This window comes from Thamnophis elegans, chromosome 4 (genome assembly GCF_009769535.1).
Source record: "Thamnophis elegans isolate rThaEle1 chromosome 4, rThaEle1.pri, whole genome shotgun sequence".
Taxonomy (NCBI): domain Eukaryota; kingdom Metazoa; phylum Chordata; class Lepidosauria; order Squamata; family Colubridae; genus Thamnophis; species Thamnophis elegans.
The window spans coordinates 123871926-123891085 of NC_045544.1; the positions used below are offsets into that span (position 1 = coordinate 123871926).

General features: G+C 41.3%; 1 protein-coding gene across 3 annotated transcripts in view; it reads left to right on the top strand.

The window, feature by feature from the left end:
- SH2B2 (SH2B adaptor protein 2) overlaps positions 1–19160 on the top strand; it is a 70700-nt gene that overhangs the window by 35299 nt on the left and 16241 nt on the right. For all 3 annotated transcript variants that reach the window (XM_032216392.1, XM_032216391.1, XM_032216393.1), the window contains 3 exons: positions 4365–5229; positions 15161–15262; positions 18551–18642. In XM_032216392.1, coding sequence (XP_032072283.1) covers positions 4381–5229; positions 15161–15262; positions 18551–18642 — 1043 coding nt within the window. In that variant the 5' untranslated portion in view covers positions 4365–4380. The remainder of the gene's footprint in view (positions 1–4364; positions 5230–15160; positions 15263–18550; positions 18643–19160) is intronic.

Sequence of the window (19160 nt, forward strand, 5' to 3'; positions counted from 1 at the left end):
AGTGACCATTTGAAGTTATCCACCCCCAAAAGTATTTATGACCTGAATTCAAAGTTCCAATTTTGGGCACTCGGCAGTTGGCCCGTATTTGTGGCCATTTGCAGCATCTCTCAGTCATATGACCACAATTTATGATTATTTTTTTTGCTGGAAGCCAGCATTTACTTCCGATTTCCAGCAAAACCTGCCCATTAGCTAAAATGGGTTTGCTTAACGACTTCTGTGTCCACTTAATGCTTGCTTTGAGATTGGCTGGTTTCATCCATTGTGCTAAGACATAGTTTGAATGGCGTGCAAATAAACTAGGGGTAATAAACCACAATCCCACTTACTTAGAGGTGGGCAACTATGGCAATTGTATGACCTGTGGACTTCAACTTCAATTCCTGAGCATGGCTGGATAAGGAATTCTGGGAGCTGAAGTCCACAACTTGTAAAGTTGTCATTGTTAATCAGCCGTGTCCTAACCCAAAACAGGCAAATTTCAAGCATGGCCTGAATCTGCCAGATGGTTGACAACTCTCATTCCTTAAGGCAAACATTAGCACATTTATCCATGTTGCTGAAACACCCACAGTCCCCATTCCCATGAATCCATGGAAGGAAAAAAGGAAATTGCACTTCTCTAAAACTGCCATTCCATTCCCAAAAACGAGGGCTGTGTGGCTCAAAGGTGCTTTTTCAAGAACCAACTGGACTTTCTTGCTTGGAAGACGTATCGTTTCTCATCCAAGAAGCTTCTTCAGCTCTGACTGGATGGTGGGGAATGGAAGGATTTATATTCCTTACAGTCATGTGGTCATTTGCATTGTTTTAGAGACTGTTGAGGCCATTTGGAGGTTTGTCAGAAAGCTGGGCTTTCTGTAGGATGTTTTCTGCCCTTGTGTTCTCTTCCCTACTGAACACAGGCGCAGGCTGTTGGGGATGAGTCTATGTTATCTTCCTCTGCAGTTTTTCTGGAAATCCATGGGTGCGGGAGAATGAATGTATTTCCAGAAAAATTGCAGACTACAGGAACCATTTGTGATTCAGTTTTGAGATGGAGACAACTCAGATTCATCCCCAACAGCCTGCACCTATGTTCAACAGTGAAGGAACACAGGGCAGAAAACATCCTACAGAAAACACAGCTTCACAAGATCACAATCTTTTCAACAGTTTCAAGAAGGTTCCACGCCCATTGCACTACCTGAGGACACAGACAAACACCCAAGTGGCCTCAATGACTCTGAAAGAATGCAAATGACCAGCTGTCTGCAAGGAATATAAATTCTTCCATTCCCCACCATCCAGTCAGAACTGAAGAAGCTACTTGGGTGAGAGGTGAAGCATCTTCAAAGAAAAACAAGGTAAGTCCAGTTGCCTTTTGAAAAAGCATCTTTGGGGCAATCATGACCTGGAGGACTGAGAATCTCCATAGATAGAGGGCTGTGTGTCCTTCAGAGCTCTCTTCCTTCTTGAAGCATAGACATGTTCTGTATCATTTGAGACCATGGAGTTGCATCACTAGCCCCTTCCTCTGTTGATACTGTATTGTCATCGGTCTAATCATTATGATCGGTGTTAAGATCTGCCAAGTTGCTAACAAACTTGGCAGATATTAACCCTCAACATCCCACAATCAACATAACCAAGTTGCTAACAAACTTGATTGTGGGATGTTGTGGGTGTTCTTGGCTGCTATTTTATGTTATTTACAATTTTGGTTGTGTTTTTGTACTGTTTTTACCCTATTGTTAATGATTAGTCAGTCAAGTATCTGTGATGGGTGGCTGTATTTATTAAATAAATAAAGGATTGGTGAAGACACACTGCCCCAAGGATGTGCTCTCTTCCTCCAAAATGGGAGAGCTCTTCGGGTAGTCCTCAACTTACACCCCTTTAGTGACAGTTTGAAGTTACAATGGCACTGAAAAAAGTAATGTATGACCATAATTAACCCTTATGACCTTTGCAGCAACCCTACAGCCATATGAGCAATATTTGGAAACTGGCTCATATTTATGATGGTTGCAGTATCCCGAGTCATGTGATCAAGTCAGTGGGGAAGCCAGATTCACTTAACAACCGTGTTACTAACTTAACGACCACAGTGATTCACTTAACAACAATGGCAAGAAAGGTTGTAAAATGGGGCAAAACTCACGTAACAACTGACTTGCTTAGCAGCAGAAATTTTGGGCTCAGTTGAGGACTACCTATATTTGATTTCTGCATTACTGGAAGGGAGAAAGGCTAATGGGCAGGCAGACAAATGAAGTGGAGAAGGCAAGGGAGTTTCCTGATGGGAAGACCGACTTATATTTCACCCAATCAATATTTCCATGATGTGAGCAGACAAGGCTTCCGGGAGAGGTTGTGTTTTGTCCAGCAGCCTTGTCAGAAATGGGTCATCTTGATCCAGATCCTGCCTGCCTTGGTGACAGGCAGGCAGTGAGATAGAAGCTCCATGGGAAGCACACGTATTCCAGGAACACACAGAAAATAGGCCACCTCAGAGCCAGGAAAGGGAGGTGAATTTAGGTGTGAATGTCCTTGAAAGGATGAGACGATTTTCTTCTCTTTCAATATTGTGTTTTGGTTATAAAAGCCACATTAGGAAAGCATAGTTGGTGATTTAATGTTCATGTGAGTGCATTTATCTATGCATGCATCAAAGGCAGGCGGGGGTTCCGGCTCCCTTTTTAAAATCACTTTTTTTTTTTCATGTGAAAGACGTACATGGAGACAAGGTAGCAATGTTGCCATGGCAACAGGACAGAATACTTGGCTTAGATTTTCAGTCCCCCCCCCAAAAGGTTGGAGTAGTATTTTTAATATCTGTAGGTCTGTGTAACTGTTTCCTGCTATAATTTGGGCCATTGAGTACAAGAGTTTGTGGTTAGGTTTTAGCAGTGCGATCTTGACAGACACAAAGATTGCAACCTAAGTGCCATCTGCAGACTCTTACATCTCCAAAATATATGAGCAGTGAGATGCATATCCCCATCCATTTCCTTTGTTTAGTGTTAATTTACAGTGTATGAAGTGGCTGGATAAATAAACTGAGAAGTTAAGATTTTGAAGCCCAATATCATTTTAAAAATTGAGAGAGAATTGGGGTGTTTGCCTATTTCCGTGATAGTGAACCTGTGGCATGAAGAGCCCTCTCTGCTGGCATGCGCACCGCTGCCCCAGGTCAGTTCTCCGTGGCGTTTCTTTCGGGAGCTTCTGTTTCCCTGCAAATAACGAAACAGAAGATCACGAAAGAAAAAGATGTTAACTCTTGCTGCACTGCCGGTGTTGGGATGCCCCGCCTCCCACCTCGCAGCTGGTCTTCGCGTCTCTGCTGTGCATCTGCACATGTCCGCGTTTGTGCATGTCCATGCATGGGCATGCACACTCGCGCACCTTTCAGTTTGGGCATGCGCGCACGCAGTTTGGGCACTCGGTGTCTAAAAGGTTCGCCATCCCTGGCCTATTCAATGGATCTTAGACGTTATGAAGGCTAATGTTTTTCTGAATTTGTTGAGAGGTTTAATCGCTACTACTACGGTTAGGGCTCCTGTTTCTCCTCCAGGCCCTCCCACTTCTTCTGAAATAGTCCAGTACAAGCCAATCAAGTTATTCTGTTACAGGCAAATCCTTGATGTACAACCATAATCTAACCCAAAATTTCCGCTGCTAAGCAAGACAGTTAAATGAGTTTTGTCCCATTTGATGATCTTTTTGCTGCAGTTATTAAGCGAATCATTAGGTGAATTATACAACCATTAAGCGAATCTGGCTTCCCCCATTGTCTTTGCTTGTTGGAAGCCAGCTGGGATGGTTACAAATGGTGATCACATGTCCCCAGGATAGTGCAACCGACATAAATACCTGCCAGTTGCCAAGCACCCAAATTTTAATTGTGTGACCGTGAGGCTGCGGCAACAGTCATAAGTGTGAAAAACAGCCATAAGTCACTTTTTCAGCACTGTAGTAACACTGAATGGTCACTAAATGAATGGTGGCAAGTCAAGGACTACCTGTGGTGGTTAGTAGTGGTGGGTGGTTAGTAGTGGTGGGTTTATACCGGTTCGGACCGATTCGGCCAAACCGGTAGTGGTTTGGCAGCCTGCGTTGCTGGAACTGGCAGCAACCAGGCCTTCCACGCCACCAAACCGGTTCCTGGTCGGCTCCATCAGCACCACCATCTTGTTTTTCAGTTCTGCGCATGCGCATAACCATTTTAATTGCACTGTGCATGGACACACAGCGTGCATCAAGCATGCATGCGAATCGTGCAAACGAGTGAACCGGCAGTAGTGCTAGCCGGAACCCAACCCGGTGGTTAGAGCTTGTTTGCTTTTCTCACTCACTCACTGTCTTCCTCTTGATTGTAGGTGGAATGGAACAGTCATGAATGGCGATGCTCTTTGTCAAGAACCTCCCTCCCAGCTTCCCGACTGGCGGGAATTCTGCGAGCTCCACGCCCAGGCTGCTGCTGTGGACTTTGCTCAGAAGTTCTGCCAGTTCCTGAAGGAAAATCCCCACTACGACACCCCCGGAGCCGAGACTTCCTTCTCTCATCATTTTGCAGCAAACTTCTTGGACATCTTCAGCCTGGAGGTCAACAGGGTGTTTGTGTCCAATTCCCCGACGAAGTATAACATTGTCCCATTTGTGGGCCTTCAGAACTGCCACATGCCTTACGGGCGGGATCTCTTGCCCCGAAAAGAGCAGACGTCCGTGGAGTCTCTAGACAGCATGGACCACACGCTCACCTCCAGCAGGTACTTGAGCCAAACCCAACAGGCTCAGGCAAGAAAAGTCTCCTCCTACGGCCAATCCCGGAGCTCCGAAGATGTCTCTGTCCACAGTTCTTCTAAGACGAAATTCAAGAAAGGTTTTTCTCTGAGGAACATGAGCTTGTGCGTGGTGGATGGCATGAAGGAGATGTGGCATCGGAGGTCTTCCCCCGAGCCAGGCGCAGAAGCCGTGCAGAGCAAACAGTCTGAGAGGGAGCACTGCCCTCCTGTTAGCAAAGAACATAGCGAGAAATGGACCCACAAACTCTGGCTTTCCAAGGGCCAATCGTCTAAAGTGGACTTAGTGGACATTCAGAGAGAGGGAACCCTTCGTTACATGGTTGCCGACGACACAAACTGTGTGGGTAGCTCTCAGTGGCAAAAATGCCGTTTGCTGCTAAGGAAAGCAGTAAAGATGGAAGGGGAAAGGTTCCTTCTTGAATTCTACGTTCCTCCTAAGGTAACAGTCTTCATTACTGAAGTTTTTGCATGTCGGTTTTTCAGGTACCATATTGTTCGGAGTATAAGACGTTCCGGAGTATAAGACACAGCTTAGTTTTTGGGGAGGAAAATAGGAAAAAAATAATTCTGCCTACCAGGTATTCATGTGGTTAGTGTTCTTAGCCTGGTCAGCTTCAACACATTAGTTCGCTGGTGGTGAGTGAGCGCATGCGCCTCGTTGGGGCTGAAAAGCAGCTTCTAAAGCACAGCTGATTGTCACAGGAAGCTTTAGTTAGTAAAGCAGATGATGGCGGAAGCAGTAAGACAAGGCAGCAACTGTTCTGGGTTGTCATTTTGGGCTCCGCGCCTCTCTTTCAGCCTCCGAACGCTCCGTTTGAGACTCGTTCAAGGCTGTGGGGATCGCCAAAGCACATCGCTGCTGATCGCCACTCCAAAACGTGATGCACGGAGGCCAAAAACACAATGCGCAGAGGCGCCGATGTGCTCTGGCGATCCCAGCAGCCTTAAATGGATCTCAAATGGAGCGTTCAGAGGCTGGAAACTTGAGGCGTGGACCCCAAAAACGCAAGGCATTGTCTGTGGCAATCTCTGCAGCCAGGAAGAGGATGCGTAGAGGCCGAAGGGTGGGGGCCGGTGTGTGGGTGGGTCTACATTTGGAGTATAAGACGCACTCAAATTTTCAGTCTCTTTTTGGGGGGGTGCGTCTTATACTCTGAAAAATATGGTAATTCAGTTGTTAGCCATAAAGAAGCCAGCAGATTAAAAAGTACAGAAACAGTGGAGAATCAAACACTCCTTCATGTGGCCAGCTTCCAATTTACAAGCGAAATTCAGGAGTTCCTTTTATCTGGTACAGGTAGTCCTCGACTTACAATAGTTCATTTAGTGACCGTTCAAAGTTTTAATGGCACTGAAAAAGGGAATTCTGACACTTCCCCCCACACACACTTATGACCGTTGCAGCAACCTCGTGGTCACGTGATTTACATTCGGATGCTTGATAACTGACTCCCATTTATGACGGTTGCAGTGTCCTAGCCTTTTTGTGACCTTCTGACAAGCAAAGTCAATGGGGAAGCCAGGTTCACTTAACAACTGTGTTACTAATGTAAACACTGCGGTGATTCGCTTAACAATGTTGGCAAGAAAAATTGTAAAATGGGGCAAAAACACATTTCTCACTTAACAACATACATTTTGGGCTCAGTTGTGGTCGTAAGTTGAGGACTACCTGTATTTTCAGGAATGTAAGCTATTGTTTCAGCATTTGGAAGACTTTGCATACCTAAATGGAGAACTAATTGATGGCAAAGGATCTCACACTTTGGTTATATCGATGTGACATGTGCTGTTACATGACATTTATGACCTTAAGAGACACTGGCTCAACAACTGGGGGGACATGTTCTGAATCACTTATCACTTTGGATAATTTTTTGAAAGCATCCCGACATCCAAAATGTTCCTGTGATCTAATATAGGTAGCCCTTGACTTATAACCACAATTGAGCCCAATTGCTAAGTGAAATATTTGAATTTAATAAGTGAATTTGTCCCATTTTACGACCTTTTTTGCCACCATTGTTAAATGAATCACTGCCGTTGTTAAATTAGTAGCACAGTTGTTGAGTGAACCTGGCTTCCCCATTGGCTTTGCTTGTCAGAAAGTCTCAAAAGGTGATCACATGATCCTGAGATACTGCAACCATCATAAATATGAACCAGTTGCAAGCGTGAAAACCAACAATTAGTCAAATGCCTATGGAGATTCTCAGTCATCCACGTCATCGTTGTCCCAAGGGTGCTTTTTCAAGAGGCAAAGATGTTACGCTTCAGAGCAGAAGAAGCTTCTTGAATGAGAAGCAAAATGTCTTCAAAGAAAGAATGCCCAGTTGCCTCTTTAAAAAGCACCTTTGGGACAATCATAAATTGTTTTTTTCTTAGCTGTTGTTACTTCAAATTGTCATTAAACGAATCATGTTGTAAGTTGAGCGCTACCTGTATAAAGTAGCTAAGTACAAATGACAAAATACAGAGTTGTAATGTCATATCAACATGTGGTCAACCTTTGCCACTTGTTTTTTGTCCATCCACATTTTTAAAAAAAATAGATGGTGGGGAAATGTTTTGCTGTTGTTTCCATGTTTAAAATTAAGTAGGTCCTGATGTATGATATGGTATCTTCTCCCATTTCAGATGATATGGTAGCTTCTCCCATTTCAGTAAGTCTATATCTTGTATCTCCATCTGAGCGCTCTTAATTGAGTTGTTCGTTATTTCAGCACCTGTAAGATTCTTGGGTGACTTGACTATTCTGGGATAGATAATGCCAGCCTTTGCTTTTTGGAGCCCCATATAGTCTTGGCAACTTCCAGTTTGTTGTCCGTGAAATTAGCAAGCGCTGTGTCAGATGCTTCCTTCTCAAGCTGCTTTGGCGTGCAGCTCTTCCAGATGTCAGTGTTCAAAAATAGTGCAGAGTGCAACCTGAGAGGTCTCCAGCTCCGTGAGATGAGTAATGTTGATTTCCCCACCTTTTTTTTGTGAGCCATATGGACAATTTGTGCAGATCCTGGATGATCGCTGAATACTTCTTTCATGATAAAAATGAAAGTCTGGTTATATTTTTCCCTCAGGTTTCTCTGTAGCAGTTGTGAATCTGCTTTATTCTCATTTTTCACCACAGTTATACAGGTAATCCTCGACTTACGACCACAATGGAGCCCAATATTTCTGTGGTTAGGTGGGATATTTCTTAAGTGAGTTTTGCCCCATTTTACGACCTTTCTTGCCACAGTTGTGAATCACTGCAATGCAGGGGTGGGTTCCTGCCAGTTCTAGCCTCTTCTATAGAAGGTTCCACAAATCTACACTGCCGTTTAGAACTGGTTCCAGCTCTCTCCCCCCACCTGTCCGCACATCTTCAAGATGAAGAGTGAAAGGAGGAATTCTGGGAGTTGAAGTCCACAAGTCTTAAAGCTGTCAAGTTTAAACATCTCTGGGGTTTTTTTTCTAAAGGGTTAGGGGTGCAAGGGTCTTGTAACTTGACGGCTTTAAGACTTGTGTGCTTCAATGCCAGAGTTCCTGAGCCAACATTTTGGTTGCTAAGCAAGAGTATTGTTAAGTGAGTTTCACCACATTTTACAAATTGGCCACGCCCACCCAGTCACATGACTTCCAAGCCACGCCCACCCAGTCACATGGATGGCAAGCCACTCCCACAAAGCACGCCACACCTACAGAAGAGGTTCTAAAATAATTTGAAACCCACCACTGCTGCAATTGTTAGTAACCATGGTTGTTACATGAATCAGGCTTTCCCACTGACTTAGTTATGAGCAGGTTGCAAAGTGTCATCACATGACCTTGTAACACAGCAACAGTCACATACACGAACCAATTGCCAAGCATCTGAATTTTGATCACATGACCATGGGGATGCTGCAAAGGTCATAACTGAAAAAACGGTCATGTTACATTTTTCAGTGCCACTGTAACTTTGAATGGTCACTAAATGAACTGTTGTAAGTCGAGGACTACTTATACTAGCTTTTTTAAAACATATGGCTCAGATAGGATAGTCCCCTTTATTAGCAATTTAATGTTGCATCAGAATCTTAAGTTGGTTGACCAGGCTAACTTTTTTTCAGAAAAGCAGAGACACTCCCACTCTCGACCAAGTCTTCTCCATCCAGGTACTTTCCAGACAACCTCTGGAATTTGATCATGCATTTGATCATGCTTGCTAGAAATTCTGCGGCTGTAGTACTAATCCATCTGGAGGTCATCCGGTTGGAAAAGATTAAACAGTCTGCTATCTGTTGGCAGAAAAGATGACTGTAGCTCTCAAGAGCAGAATGAAATGAAGCAAAGCAAATTCCTAAGTTGCAAGCAAAATTGTTCCACCATCTCCTTGCAGTGGCATGGAAGGAGGAAAGGGGATTAGAGAAGAGACGAGCTCAGGGCTCCCCTTGACTCATCACTATGATGATCAAATAATTGTTTATTACTTGCAAATGCATCTTCCTTGTATCTATGTAATTATATATACTGAATCGGATTATAGATCCATCAAGCACAGTATTGACTAGCTGCTCTCCAGACTATTTCTGACAAAAGTGAATTAGAAACATTGCAGATCTAAATAATTTCCATTGGCACATCTAGTGGAGGCCACCTGGGATCTTCTGCATGTAAAAATCCTGGACTTTCCCACTTGTTATGAAAACCTGAGATACAGTGTTTGTGAACAGAGTATTTGATGCATTCAGCCAAGTAATATCTGTTGTAATACTTGCAGCTCTCCATAAGGCAAATGTTTTCTAAAGCTTTGCTACTTGAAATTCTTACTGTAGAAGCATTACATTTGGAGTTCTGAGTATGCAAAACAAGTGTTCTGTGGAATATGGTTCATTATGCAGTGCTCAAACCATTAGAAAGTGGCATATTAACAACAATCATATTCTACCCATTTCCAAGATAAAAAATAAATACATGCCATTTATTTATTTATATCCAACATTTAATATTCTTATAAATAACACAAGGCACCAGACATACAATATTCCCTCTAAGACAATTGTTAAATGAGCTTTACCCCATTTTACAACCTTTCTTGCTGCAGTTGTTAAATGAATCACTGCAGTTGTTAAATTTAGCCATGGTGGCGCAGTGATTAGAGCGGAGTACTGCAGGCTACTTCTGCTTATTGCTGGCTGTCTGCAATTTGGCAGTTCAAATCTCACCAGGCTGAAGGTTAATTCAGCCTTCCATCCTTCCGGGGTGGGTAAAATGAGGACCCAATTTAATGATGGGGGTCTACTATGTTTAAACAATTAGGAATCACATTCTTTTTTAAAAGCCTTGGATTAAATTGGCCTCAAAAAGACATCTAGGACCTTCCCAGGGCGCCCTGATGTCAGAACTACAAATGGCTATTTAGTGAAATGTAGTGAGGTCTGCATTGTGGTAGATCCCAGCCTAGGCAATAGCTTTCGCTCTGCGGTATACCAAACCTCAACACTGACTTCATTAAAGTGTACTTTAAAAACCTGCCTTTTTAGGTTAGCCGTTCCCAGCTTCCTCCTAAAACGTGCATGGAAATAGAGTATCTTTCTTTGATTTTACCTTCTTACTGTTTTTTATAGGCTGTTTTTGTGATTACTGTGAACTAGTTTGATTTTCTATATCCATACCTATATGCAAATACTTCCAATAACTTAAAAAAAGCATCCTAGAAAGAAAATCTGGCTGCTAGCATCCTCAGTAGGACAATCCATGCTGCAGTATTTAATATTGATTTCACTTATTATTAATTAATATTAATTCCGGGTAATTGTTGTCTATTTGCTACTATTGTTCTTTCTAGTTTGTCATTATGCTATCACTTGGGTTTTATTGCTTATAATGAATTTTCTCTTTTGATGGTACTGTTACTCACCCTGGATTTGTGAATGATGAAAAAGCAACACAGTCTATACCTGTGATGGTGAACCTATGACACATGTGCCAGAGGTGGCACGCAGCATCCTCTCTGTGGGCACGTGAGCTGTCACCCTAATTCAGCTCCGTTGCACATGCGCACGCACCTCCCGCCAGCCAGCTGGTCTTTGGGTCTCTGTCGCACATGTACGGGGCGCATCCAAGGGGACGCACATGCACAGGGGTGTGGTGCATGTGCAGGGCTGCGCATGCATTGCATTTTGGGGGTTCGGGCACATGCTTTGGGCACTCGGTCCGGAAAAGGTTAGCCATCACTGGTCTATACCCTTTCTTTCCTATATTGTGTTATTTTATGAACATTGCAAAAACTGGTAGGCAACGTTTGAGTGAACGTGCCACTTTTTCTAGCCATATAATTTGGCTCATTCAAAGCACGATTAGCATTTGAAATGATTAGATGAATGAAATTTGCAATCAAAACTGTAGTAAAACTAATCTGTTAATATATACAGAAGTCCCAAATATTTCTGGATTTCATTATATTGCCTTTCCCTACCCGTGTATGTTTGTTAAACCGTTGGTGTTAATGGTTCTCCAAAATTTGAGAAAAAAATTAGAGTTACAATAAAAAGAGGATGAGATGTTCAAACCTCCTGAGGTTCAAACCTCTGCCCATGTTAAAATATTTTAAAAACTGAACAGTAGCGAAAGACCATCCTTGGAATGGCAGGATGCAGTACCTGCTGAAGTAATGTCTTCCTTCTCCTTCTTGTTTTTCTTCCCTTCCAATGATCCGTTGTAAAAGCCTTTAAACCTGTAATCTGGCTCCTGTAGTTTCAGCAAGGGTCTTATGCTGACACATTTAAAAGCATCTCTGCTCCACAGTTAATCTGCCTTAGAAATACATATCTGTCACTGAAAACAGGGGGGACTTTTTCTTTTTGAATGCTCTCACAATAGTTGTATACCATGGCCCTTAAGTGGAAGGGTTGAGAATATCTAGAGTTTTGGGGAGCTACATGAGTTTTACTGCAAATAAATCATGTCTCAGATCACATGGGTGCTTCTTGCTTAGAAGCAAATGGACAAGTGTGAAACACAGAATGTTGCATGCAAGCAGTTTCCAAGGTCAAGGCCCTTGGAAGATCAAGAAAGGCTCATATTGCCAGTTGGGTTTAGAATGAATGTTGAGTTACATAAGTGTTATAAGGGCAGCTGTCAAAGGGAGACAATAAATGTTGACCTGGTGGCATGACTTGATCGAAAGAATTTCCTGTGTCCTAGAGTTGTTTCTGTTCCTTTTCTGTCCTGTCAACTGTGGGTGTTGAGGAAGAACCAACCCTACAACTGGAGGGTTTTGATGCCACTGAACTGTGAAGTGTGCTTCCTTTTTGGATTTGCAAGACTCTTGTTAGGCCAGCTGTCCGAGCAGCTGAGTGTAAAACATACCGTTGGCCGTAAGCGGTTTGAGAGTTGCAGCCTTGAGAGAGAGGATAGAAATGCTGTGCTCAACAATTTTACATGAGCGTCTTCTTCATGCTGTGGTGATCTCTGAAAATTGAGCCAAGGGGAATTTGCAAGTGTGTGTATGGAAAATCCCATTCAGGTGAACTCCTTTTATGGCACCAAACAAGCGAGAGATCTTGTGTCCATTCCTCCCCTTCTGAGTCTTTCCTTACTCTCCAAGGAAGGCCAAGCTGTAGATTGAAAGATCGATTTCTTCAGGCAGATTTAGGATAATTTTTAATTTGGCCTAGAAAATAAGTCTGCATAAATATATGTTTTCATATTGTCCTGCATTTTCATAGATAGTACAGAATTATAGAGTAAACATCAATAAAGTCAGTGATCAGTGTGGAAACAGTTTAAAACCAGCAGGACAAGGGAAAGAAGTTGCTCTGAAAATCAGTAAAGGAGAATATTGGTAACTCCTTTCTGAGCCTGGTTGTTTTCTTGTAGACATTTCAGTACCCAAACTAGGTAACATCTGATGATGATACCTAGTTTGCTTAAATGAAATGCCTGCAAGAAAACAATCAAGCTCAAGGTGCTCTGAAAATGTGTGGGTGATCCCAGAAAGATTAGGACAGTGTTTTTCAACCTTTTTTGTGCAAAGGCACACTTTTTTCATGAAAAAAATCACGAGGCACACCACCATTAGAAAATGTTTAAAAAATTTAACTCTGTGCCTATATTGACTATATATAAAGTGTTTTTCCCACGGCACACCTTACACTATGTCACGGCACACTAGTGTGCCGCGGCACAGTGGTTGAAAAACACTGGATTAGGAGATCAATGCCATTTTTATTCTCTCCCAGGAAAGACTCCCAAAGCTGGGTAGATGGCCAGGCAGGATCAAATGCATCAGCAGTCTGGAGTCCCTACGTCATCCACCCCTGCCACTCAACGTAGAAAGAAACCTACTATAAGTCAAGTGCCTCCTTGAAGTGCATTGAATTATCTGGCGCCAATTCGACTTGACCGTTAGTAGGTCAGATTCTTGTATATAGGTAGCATGGAATGAACTTGTAGTGTTTTTGAGCTCTATCCTGACTCCTGATTTCTTGCGCCTGACAGGCACCATCATAGAGGAGTTATTCCATCAAAAATTCTTCTCTAACAAGCGACTGTCATTACATAGAATCTTTTATCCTTGCCAACCCATCTCTACATTATACTATTCAATGGCGCACAGTTTCCTGCCACTTTTGGCTTGGAAGTCAATACAGTAGGTGTACTAAGTTTCCATTAGATTGAATTCACTGAAAACAGTTGGGAGGCAATAGTTCCTGTCTTTGCCTACTAAAGGGATATGATTACATTGCAGCTGGGCTCTGTGGTCCTGGACACAATGTCAACTATAAAAATCATTCCTGCCCACAAAAAAGTTCTCTGCCCCATATGATGTGGGGAGCTTTTTCCTCTGGTAAGAAGGCAACTTGCCCCTGTTTAAAACACATCTTCCAATTGTACTGATTGAATATATTTGAAGAAAAAGTACAGTAGTTCTCAAGGATTAAGACATAGCAAAGATTATATCAGTCCTTTGAAGTAGATCAAGATAAGAAATCAACACTGCTCTGAAAATGTGTGGGTGATCCCAGAAAGATTAGGAGACAATGCCATTTTTATTCTCTCCCAGGAAAGAATCCCAAAGCTGGGTAGATGGCAGGCACTCTATTTTATTGATGTAGACCAGTGTTTCTCAACCTCAGACACTTGAAGATGTGCGGACTTCAACTCCCAGAATTCCCCAGCCAGCGAATGCTTCAAGTGGCCGAGGTTAAAAACAATGATGTAGGCAATAACAACAGAATCTTGAAACTTTTTCATGTTTCCCCTCCCCTCTGTGTTATACAAAAGAGTATCAAGGAAGGAAAATCTTGAGTTTCTTTCTTGCACTTTCTGTTTTCCCCGGGTTAAATTCCTGTTTTCCCAACAGCTGCTACATATCTCCATACTTCTCTTCAGATTAAGATCTGATCCTACACTTCTTTCTGGGAAATGGGATGTATTGTATTCTTCCTTTGGGGAAATAGCATGAGGTATGATGTACCCCATATTTCAATAGGAACAACATAGAAAAATCAACATTCTAGAAGTGTTAGTATATTCTTGCAACATGCTTGTACCAGTTCTGCCATAGTGGATTATGGAATTTCTCATTCAAGCTTAAAAGCACAAAAGGGTGGAAATTACTGAACTAGAATAACATTTAGCGAATGTTGTCCCTTTTTCCTTAGGCCTTCACCTTTGCCCCAGTTAACTGTTATGCTGATTTGACTTAAATGGTAATTTCCAGCATTAAGAAACATAATTGTTTTGGGCATGAGAACAGAAAAACAATTAAGTGTGCAATCATAACTGTTATAAACAGCTATTAACAGTTACAAGTTACTGCTAGGATACTGAACAATATTGCTTCCTCTTAGACTGGATAAATATTTTGCCTTTATTTGAAACATCCCATTAAGAAAATTTCCCTATTTGCCAGAATAAAAGAATTGCTTGTGTCTTCTGAGGCTTTTTGGCTCCAATCTCTTCAACCTTTTGTTCCTTGGACTTGCAGTCTTCATTTCTTTTGTTTTAAAAAGTATATTATTCAAATAGCTTGACATGGAATTCATTTGTGCATACACTCTACCGGGAAGTGTACCATCTGAGCCAGCCCGTTTATTTATCCACATCAAAATAATTTTTATTTTTGAAAGAAGGAGAAATTGATGCTAAAGCCCTAATACAACACTGTGCAGAGATATGAAAATTAAATTTATTAACTTTTATTTCCCACTGGATACCATGTTTTTAATTAAAAGTATTTGGAATTACTGAAATGCTCAAGGGAAGTGATATGTTTGAATAATGGCAGAGGCTAGCATAACATTTGCATTCTTTGTAACTGCTTTGGTATGCTTCAGAGCAAAATGTTAGTTTTTGTCATTAAATTTAAATTCTTTAAATCTTTTTGTATCCGTTTGGCCTTTCAGGCTTCCAAAGCGAAGGTCAGCATCCCTCTCTCGGCTATTATTGAGGTGCGCACAACTATGCCATTGGAGATGCCAGACAAAGATAACACCTTTGTGCTGAAGGTAAGGCAGCATGGCCTGAAAAATATTCTGGATCTGTGTGTTGCATGTATTCTATATCAGGGGTCCCCAACCATTGAGTCATGGCCCACTACCAGGCTGTGGACTGTTCAGAATCAGGCTGTGAAAACGGTGGGCGAGGATGATGAGCACACAGCTTCACTTACACGTGGCACCTTCATTTGTGCAAGCGGTAGGCACGCATGCCCACTGCTCTCACAAATCAAGCTGTGCCCACTGCTCACACGGAACCATCCCCTCTCCCCCCCCCATTTTCCTGCCATCTACAAAGCTAGAAATGTTGGAGACCACTGTTCTAAATGATGCATTTATAAATTAATACTAAGAGCATCTTGCAGATCCCGGTTGACGGATGTGATGGGATTAAAATATACTTCTCTTTGGCCCCTCCCCAAATAATAAATTGCCTATGCTTCTCAGCCACAAGATTAGAAGGAACTCTGAGGTTTTTGGATCATCTTTGTCATTTGTCACTTGTATTGTCTTTACTTTTTTGCACTTGCATGGAATTACTGAATATATCAGATCCATAAGTTTCTATTTGGAAAAAACTATAGATGGCCCCCAAATACAATGTATTCCAATGATTTTTCCTTCTTTCTGGACACTATTTTATTTTATTTTCGTTGTTTTTTTATCCTATTTTCTGCTATTGTTACTCAAAGGAGTAACAATTTGCAATTTGCAACAATTTCCAAGGCTCTTTGGGAAGGGGAAATGCTATTAGTTGCATATGAAAACAAAGGAAATTTACACTTAATGCTTAGGATTAAAGGGGGGGGCGAGAGAGAGAGATAGATGCATTCAGACTGTGAACCTCTACGTCTAGATCACAATACTACTTAATTTTCAAAACAGGAAATGCAGAGCTGTTTTCAAGCATTTGCCCAGTCCCTCCCTTCTAGTTTATGTATTTTAATGAGCTTTCCTTTCCCCTTTTCATTAAAATTGCAGCATTGCCTTATAAACCCCGAACTAATGGGACTGAAAGGATGCCCTGTGGCCTTGGCTGTTGCCATAGCAACTGGCCTAGCTGCTGCCTGAGCAGTTTTCTGACAAATCAACAAACTTCCATCCAAGCTCCAGTTCCCAATTCAGGGAGAATACAAGGGGCTTTTGTGAGGAGCAGGATCCTTGGTGTTTGCTTTGTCTTTAGAAATCTCTGGGCGCTGGATTTAATTTTGTTTTCTATTTGGGAGCTCCTGAAAAAAAAACATGTTATGCAGTCTGTCTGAATTATCTGTTGTTCATAGAATAAAAGGCAGAGCCTTCCCCAAGCTAGTGCCCTCCAAGTATGTTGGAATTATATTTTCCATAATTCCTAGTCCATGTTCCTTGCTGGTCAGGAATTTGGGGAACTGTTCTTCCAACATATTTAGAGTGCACTAGGTTGGGAAAAGCTAATTTATCAGAAAATTATTATATTTTTATTTCATCTTCCACATCTATCCATCCTAATTCATACCGGCCTATCTTTGGTGTCTGAAAAGCTAGTCTTTCCTCCTCTGCTCCTTTTATTAATTGATTTTTGAATCTGCTAAAATTCAAAGTAAAACATAATATCGTTTAAATATTTATTTGTGCTACTGTCATAAAATAGATGAGCGGAAGCCAAACTGGGCATGGAGGAAAAGAGGCATTGATTTCACTGCACATCCAGTTCCTGTGCTGGTGATTTATTTGTTTTTAATTCTGCAGAGTTGTGAAGGACAAACAGTATCACTTAATTCAGCCCTCAGGAGTAATTAACATTGACACTGATCCAAGCAAACAGTTCTTCTGGAGCTGATGCATTAATTAACTTGAGGACTTCATTGCTACTGAATATTTTTCATATTTTTTGTTTTGCCCACATTTACAGCAAATTTATAAAATAGAAAGCAATGGATAAATCTAAAAGAAGGAACCTGAATGGACATGTTAATAGTTCCTAGTTTCTCTAGTCTTGACTATCATATCTGGCTGCAAAGATCTGAATGATCATTGCAAGAAAGCAAAAAAGTATCTAAAACTATAACCCATTCCTGCCATCTGGTGATTGTATTTTTGCAGCCTGTATCAAGTAACTATATATTTGCTATGCTGAAATCTTTAGTTTCAGTTGTAAATCCTCTCTAAGTGTCTGTAGAAGAGCACCCTGTAAAAAGAAAGGTAGCACTACATATATTTCACATACTTCTTTGCCTGCTAATTGCCTTTGTGTTTGCAAAGAATTTCTAGCATTAGGGAGCTTTCGCAAATGTTCTTTCATTTGCAGTCCAGAATGGTACATGCTATTTTACCATCTCTTATAGCTCAGGGTTTCTCAACCTCAGCCATTTTAAGATGTGTAGACTTCATCTGAGTTGCTGAGGTTGAGAAATACTGTTCTATGCAATACGGTGGCAGGTAGTTGTTAAAGACAGCCCAGATTCAAATCCAATAAAGCTCATTGAATAAGCCAGGATAAGTAACCTACCTTATAACTCAGCCCCTCACGCTGTCATTCTGCAATGAACTTGGATAGTTGTATATTACTTTGAGTAAAATCTGAATTTAATTATCTTATTTTGTCGTATTTATTTATTCATTAAATTTTTATGCCACCCATCTCTTCTATAAGGTGGCACTATAATTGAGCTAAGATTGGGCCAACCCAACAAAACAATTGTTGTACTCTTGAAAAGAGACTGAGAACTTCTGAACTGAAAACCTATATAATTGTCTCTGCACAGATTGTCAGGAACCATTCAGCACAGATTTTTATAGCTCTTCTCTTTTTGGGGTTGAGCTGGTAATAGATTTTATACCAGACTAGATGGAAAGGAGACATTAAAAATCCCTTTTGCTATAGGATCAAATGTTGGGAGCTAGGATTCTAGTTTTATGCTATCTTTCTGCTGCTTGCTTAGCTACTCCAACTCTGTTGATGTCTTTAATACACACAAATAGCTATCTTATTTTCCACCAAGATCTCTGCATAATCCAGCAGAAAGTCCCCTCACCCAAACAGCTGTCAAATAATCTTTCGGTAGCAGAATTTCCTGTTTGTTTGCACCTCCCGTAAGGTCAGTTTTTTTTTCTCTGAAAGGGTAACACTTCATAATTAGATATAATGTGGTTTGCTTATTTGTAATGTAGGATTAGGTGTGAATTCAGTGACCTACTCCAAATCTTTGTGCAGACAGGTTGTTATCTTGTGAGGAAACATGCATTTTGCACTAAAAGTATCCAAAACAATAGCTCTTTGTAAGGTCAGCATGTTCATAAATATCTATATTTTCCATCTAGGTAGAAAATGGAGCTGAATATATCCTTGAAACAATAGATTCGTTGCAGAAACATTCCTGGGTGGCAGATATACAAGATTGCATAGATCCTGGGTAAGACAACATGGTGATCTGATACTGAGCATGCTTAACAAGTGTTGCTAGAATAGTTGTGTGTGGAAATGAGAATATCTCAATGATTAGCAGTACCCTGTTATCCGAGGATTTCCTTACCAAGTTATCTTCTGTATTGCTTACATTTATCTGGGTTTTAAGAACTATGTCAGGGCCATTCCTCTTAGTCATTACCTTGGAAGGTCTGGCATGTAAGCACCAGTTCATCAAAAAAGAATTTTTTTTGTATGTGGATTGCTGTCACTCTATGATGGATTTACTGAGCTCAAATACTCTTTTCTAACTCCTTCTTTTCTCCCAGATTGAAAAAAAACTTATTTTTGGTGACTGTTGAGCATTTAGCAAAGAAATCCTTTGTTAACCATTTTTAATGGATACTGTTTGGCAGTGTACTGGAGAGTATTTATTCTCATTTGTAAAACCATTTTTGGGGAAATAAACCTGCAGAACAAGAGTAGAAACCTTTTTTTGGACATTTATGCACATTTTGAATTATT